General features: G+C 46.3%; 1 protein-coding gene across 4 annotated transcripts in view; it reads left to right on the top strand.

The window, feature by feature from the left end:
* hgsnat (heparan-alpha-glucosaminide N-acetyltransferase) overlaps window positions 1-6141 on the top strand; it is a 13879-nt gene extending 7738 nt beyond the window's left edge. For 3 of the 4 annotated variants that reach the window (XM_036972439.1, XM_036972437.1, XM_036972438.1), the window contains exons 12-17: window positions 539-665; window positions 764-850; window positions 1456-1533; window positions 2203-2273; window positions 4524-4636; window positions 5205-6141. In XM_036972439.1, the coding sequence (XP_036828334.1) occupies window positions 539-665; window positions 764-850; window positions 1456-1533; window positions 2203-2273; window positions 4524-4636; window positions 5205-5386 (658 nt within the window). In that variant the 3' untranslated portion in view covers window positions 5387-6141. Of the gene's footprint in view, window positions 1-538; window positions 666-763; window positions 851-1455; window positions 1534-2202; window positions 2274-4454; window positions 4637-5204 lie in introns of those variants that run through there. The other variant, XM_036972440.1, reaches the window with a different exon arrangement.
* Window positions 6142-6458: the final 317 nt, after the last annotated feature.

Raw genomic sequence — 6458 nt, 5'->3', positions numbered from 1 at the left:
TCTTTCTACAGAGAACCATTCACTTCTGACATAAAACCCAGTCTCTTTCACTCCTAATATTCCATGCTTCTTCTCTATCAATATCGAATCGAATCAATATCGAATCAAATTAATATCGAATCATTATCGAATCGAATTAATATCGAATCGAATCAATATCGAATTAATATCGAATCAATATCGTATCGAATCGATATCGAATCAATATCGTATCGAATCGATATCGAATCAATATCGAATCAATATCGAATCGTATCAATATCGAATCGTATCAATATCGAATCGAATCAATATCGAATCAATATCGAATCGAATCAATATCGAATCGAATTAATATCGAATCCAACACAACGGAGATGATTTTCCAGTATTTACATACGCCTCGTCTGACAGGTAGTTGCCTTGAGTTGTACTGTTGACGGACAATGATATAGTTCATATATGATTTAATCCATGGCCATGTGTCTGAGGGTGGCCGGAGGTGATCGGAAGTAGGAGATAAATCCTCCACTAACCATCATCTTCTCTCTCTCCTTAGTGGTTATTTGGGCCCGGGTGGTATTGGGGACATGGGCCAGTACCCAAACTGCACTGGGGGAGCAGCTGGATATGTAGACCGTTGGCTACTGGGAGAGAACCACATCTACCAAACCCCTTCCTCACGGGTGAGTGAAACGCCGACTTGTTTCAGGCAACAAAGATAAAAAAAACACTTTCTGCAGGTGGGTGGGTTCTCTCGTAACGTGGCGTGTTCATTTTTCAGGTGATCTACAAGTCTCACCTGCCCTTTGATCCAGAGGGAGTCCTTGGCAGCATCAACTCTGTCCTCATGGCTTTCCTGGGACTACAGGTCACTGCAATTATCATTCACTATCTCGCTCTGTCAGCTGTCTCTCTTGTCTCTTTCTTTTGCTGTCTGTCTGTCTGTCTCAACACTCCTTCTCTGCATCCAAACTAATCTGTCTGTCTGTCTGTCTGTCTGTCTGTCTGTCTGTGTCTGTCTCAACACTCCTTCTCTGCATCCAAACTAGTCTGTCTGTCTGTCTGTCTCAACACTCCTTCTCTGCATCCAAACTAATCTGTCTGTCTGTCTCTGTCTCTCTGTTTCTGTCTCTCTGTTTCTGTCTCTCTGTTTCTGTCTGTCTGTCTGTCTGTCTGTCTCAACACTCCTTCTCTGCATCCAAACTAATCTGTCTGTCTCTGTCTGTCTGTCTGTCTTGTCTGTCTGTCTCAACACTCCTTCTCTGCATCCAAACTAATCTGTGTTTCTCTCACACATTCCTTCCCTTGTTCCTTCTCTTTCCAGTGGTTCTGTTTCTACACTACCAGACCGATGTGTGGAGTTGCAGACGTGGAGTTGCATGTTTCAGCCTAACTGAATGGATCCGTCTAATGTAATAAATGGGATTAACTTTGAGGGTCCATTTTTTTTTTGTCCCTGATATCTGAATCCAGGCAGGAAAGATTCTCCTCCACTACAAGGATCAGCATTCCAGTATAATGGCCCGGTTCCTCATATGGAGCCTGGTTCTGGTGAGACGACCACGTTGCTGTTTGTCATTACTGTATTAGCTGTTTAGTATATAGCCTTGGTCTGTCGCGTAAGCCTTGGTCTGTCGCGTAAGCCTTGGTCTGTCGCGTAAGCCTTGGTCTGTCGGGCAGCCTTGGTCTGTCGCCCAAGCCTTGGTCTGTCGTACAGCCTTGGTCTATCACGCAGCCTTGGTCTGTCGCGTCAGCCTTGGTCTGTCACGCAGCCTTGGTCTGTCGGGCAGCCTTGGTCTGTCGGGCAGCCTTGGTCTGTCGGGCAGCCTTGGTCTGTCGCGTCAGCCTTGGTCTGTCACGCAGCCTTGGTCTGTCGGGCAGCCTTGGTCTGTCGGGCAGCCTTGGTCTGTCACGCAGCCTTGGTCTGTCACGCAGCCTTGGTACAGCCTTGGTCTGTCACGTAAGCCTCGGTCTATCGGGCAGCCTTGGTACAGCCTCGGTCTATCGGGCAGCCTTGGTACAGCCTCGGTCTGTCGCGCAGCCTTGGTACAGCCTTGGTCTATCGGGCAGCCTTGGTATATTGCATCTTTTATCAGACTAAACCTCTCCATATGTCTCCATATGACAACACTGAGACATAGTAACATAGTATTTCCGTCCTCACCGTGCCTGTATGTTCCCGGTCAGCGTGATGATGTATCGAAATGTTTATCTCTCCAGGGAATCATATCAGCCGTTCTGACCAAATGTTCACTAAATGAAGGCTTCATCCCCATCAACAAGAATCTATGGTAAGGAGACCATACCTCTTATAATGCAGTTTAACACTCTCAGGGCCAGTTTCCTGGACACTGATTTACATCTAGTCCTGGACTAAAGAGCACTTTGAATGAAGACTTTTCATTGAGCATGTTTCTTGGTCCAGGACTAGTTTTAGGCTAATCTGTGTGCGGGAAACTGGCCCTTGGTATTTCCTAGTAGGGCCGGGACTCTTTACTGTCGTGGCAAGAAAACAGAAAACAAAGCTGATTTACCTTCTTTAGGAAAACAGCCCTGACGTTGGGAAACAGCCCTGACGTTGGGAAACAGCCCTGACGTTGGGAAACAGCCCTGATGTTGGGAAACAGCCCTGATGTTGGGAAACAGTCCTGATGTTGGGAAACAGTCCTGATGTTGGGAAACAGCCCTGATGTTGGGAAACAGCCCTGATGTTGGAAAACAGCCCTAATGTTGGGAAACAGCCCTAATGTTGGGAAACAGTCCTGATGTTGGGAAACAGCCCTGATGTTGGGAAACAGCCCTGATGTTGGAAAACAGCCCTGATGTTGGGAAACAGCCCTGATGTTGGGAAACAGTCCTGATGTTGGGAAACAGTCCTGATGTTGGGAAACAGTCCTGATGTTGGGAAACAGTCCTGATGTTGGAAAACAGCCCTGATGTTGGGAAACAGCCCTGATGTTGGGAAACAGCCCTGATGTTGGGAAACAGCCCTGATGTTGGGAAACAGTCCTGATGTTGGAAAACAGTCCTGATGTTGGAAAACAGTCCTGATGTTGGGAAACAGCCCTGATGTTGGAAAACAGCCCTGATGTTGGGAAACAAACATCATTATGTTGGAAAACAGCCCTGATGTTGGAAACAAACATTATGTTGGAAAACAGCCCTGATGTTGGAAAACAGCCCTGATGTTGGAAAACAGCCCTGATGTTGGGAAACAGCCCTGATGTTGGAAAACAGCCCTGATGTTGGAAAACAGCCCTGATGTTGGGAAACAGCCCTGATGTTGGGAAACAGCCCTGATGTTGGGAAACAGCCCTGATGTTGGAAACAAACATCATTATGTTGGAAAACAGCCCTGATGTTGGAAAACAGCCCTGATGTTGGAAACAAACATCATTATGATGGAAAACAGCCCTGATGCTGGAAAACAGCCCTGATGTTGGAAACAAACATCATTATGATGGAAAACAGCCCTGATGTTGGAAACAAACATCATTATGATGGAAAACAGCCCTGATGTTGGAAAACAGCCCTGATGTTGGAAAACAGCCCTGATGTTGGAAATCAGCCCTGATGTTGGAAATCAGCCCTGATGTTGGAAACAAACAGCCCTGATGTTGGAAACAAACAGCCCTGATGTTGGAAATCAGCCCTGATGTTGGAAACAAACAGCCCTGATGTTGGAAACAAACATCATTATGATGGAAAACAGCCCTGATGTTGGAAAACAGCCCTGATGTTGGAAACAAACATTATGTTGGAAAACAGCCCTGATGTTGGAAACAAACATCATTATGTTGGAAAACAGCCCTGATGTTGGAAAACAGCCCTGATGTTGGAAAACAGCCCTGATGTTGGAAAACAGCCCTGATGTTGGAAAACAGCCCTGATGTTGGAAAACAGCCCTGATGTTGGAAAACAGCCCTGATGTTGGAAACAAACATCATTATGATGGAAAACAGCCCTGATGTTGGAAAACAGCCCTGATGTTGGAAACAAACATTATGTTGGAAAACAGCCCTGATGTTGGAAAACAGCCCTGATGTTGGAAAACAGCCCTGATGTTGGAAACAAACATCATTATGTTGGAAAACAGCCCTGATGTTGGAAAACAGCCCTGATGTTGGAAAACAGCCCTGATGTTGGAAAACAGCCCTGATGCTGGAAACAAACATCATTATGATGGAAAACAGCCCTGATGTTGGAAACAAACATCATTATGTTGGAAAACAGCCCTGATGTTGGAAAACAGCCCTGATGTTGGAAAACAGCCCTGATGTTGGAAAACAGCCCTGATGTTGGAAACAGCCCTGATGTTGGAAACAAACAGCCCTGATGTTGGAAAACAAAACATCATTATGTTATCCGTAGTCACATTGTATTTATTCTCCAAGCTACAGCACCCCATATTTTACATCCGGCAGGTTTTTAAAGCACCAAACAGTTTTAGCTTTGTGTTTTTTTTTATTTAGTTACCATGGCGATACTGGAATCATCCGTGTTAATGGTGTGGAATAACCGACCTCTGAGTTGTCTGTCAGGTCTCTCTCCTACGTGACCACCCTGGCGTGTTTTGCCTTGCTGCTCCTGGTGTTGATCTACTACACAGTAGATGTGAAGAGGTGGTGGTCTGGGGCGCCCTTCTACTACCCCGGTGAGAACTAGTTCTGTGTCAGCACCTCTGCTTTGTACATTTAAAAAATATATATATATATATTTATTTCAATCTGCTTATATAGAAATGTAACGCGTAGATCTGACAACGATCCCTATTCTGCGTGACGGGAGAATCACGTCTGTTCTAAACTATACATTTCTATCTTAAAATTGTTTACGCAACTCCCTGAACAATCCCTTTGACCCCTGTGCTCTAATCCTGACCTTTGACCCCTGTGCTCTAATCCTGACCTTTGACCCCTGTGCTCTAATCCTGACCTTTGACCCCTGTGCTCTAATCCTGACCTTTGACCCCTGTGCTCTAATCCTGACCTTTGACCCCTGTGCTCTAATCCTGACCTTTGACCCCTGTGCTCTAATCCTGACCTTTGACCCCTTGTGCTCTAATCCTGACCTTTGACCCCTTGTGCACTAAGCCTGACCTTTGACCCCTTGTGCACTAAGCCTGACCTTTGACCCCTGTGCTCTAATCCTGACCTTTGACCCCTGTGCTCTAATCCTGACCTTTGACCCCTGTGCTCTAATCCTGACCTTTGACCCCCCAGGTATGAACTCCATCCTGGTGTACGTGGGCCACGAGGTCCTGGAGGAGTACTTCCCGTTCCGCTGGCGCATGACGGACAGCCAATCCCACGCAGAGCACCTGACCCAGAACCTATTGGCCACTTCCTGCTGGGTCCTCATCTCCTTCCTGCTGTACAGGAAGAACATCTTCTGGAAGATCTAGAGGGCCAGGACGCGTTTCAAATAGTCTTTCTTCAAGTCCTCTAAAGATTTAGGGGGAAGGTCTGAAGGGGCCGGGCTGCGTCTCATAAGTATTTTCTCAAGTCTTTCTGAAGGATCTACTCTCCTCAATTCCTTGTGTCCTTTAATCAACGATCCACTCACTGGGAGATGTCGAGCTGGGCCGTATCTCAATAGTCTCCTCAATTCCTTGTGTCCTTTAACCAACGATCCACTCACTGGGAGATGTCGAGCTGGGCCGTATCTCAATAGTCTCCTCAACTCCTTGTGTCCTTTAACCAACGATCCACTCACTGTGAGATGTCGAGCTGGGCCGTATCTCAATAGTCTCCTCAACTCCTTGTGTCTTTTGAATATCTTTTGTCTGGGTTGCATTTCACTTGTCTTTCATCAATTCCTTGTATCCTTTCTCCAGCTTCCTTTTAAAAAAAAGGGAATAGTGTAAAGCGTTTCCTCTCCTTGTTTCCTTTCCTCGTGTGCTCTCCTTGCTTGACGCTGATGTTTTTGAGAAGGGAACATAATCACTCAGGAAAAGGCTGGTCTGGGATTGTATACAAGAGACACGGAAACTCTAGAAAGCATGATTACCATTTTTCTGCTCATCAAATCAAATGTTATTAGTCCCATGCTCCGAATACAACAGGCGTGGACCTTACCGTGAAATGCCGAATACAACAGGCGTGGTGGACCTTACCGTGAAATGCCGAATACAACAGGCGTGGTGGACCTTACCGTGAAATGCTGAATACAACAGGCGTGGTGGACCTTACCGTGAAATGCCGAATACAACAGGCGTGGTGGACCTTACCGTGAAATGCCGAATACAACAGGCGTGGTGGACCTTACCGTGAAATGCTGAATACAACAGGCGTGGTGGACCTTACCGTGAAATGCTGAATACAACAGGTGTAGTAGACCTTACCGTGAAATGCCGAATACAACAGGCGTGGTGGACCTTACCGTGAAATGCTGAATACAACAGGCGTGGTGGACCTTACCGTGAAATGCTGAATAAAACAGGCATGGTGGACCTTACCGTGAAATGCCGAATACAA

The sequence above is a fragment of the Oncorhynchus mykiss genome, unplaced genomic scaffold, assembly GCF_013265735.2.
Source record: "Oncorhynchus mykiss isolate Arlee unplaced genomic scaffold, USDA_OmykA_1.1 un_scaffold_161, whole genome shotgun sequence".
NCBI lineage: Eukaryota > Metazoa > Chordata > Actinopteri > Salmoniformes > Salmonidae > Oncorhynchus > Oncorhynchus mykiss.
This window is presented reverse-complemented; position numbering and strand designations above follow the sequence as displayed.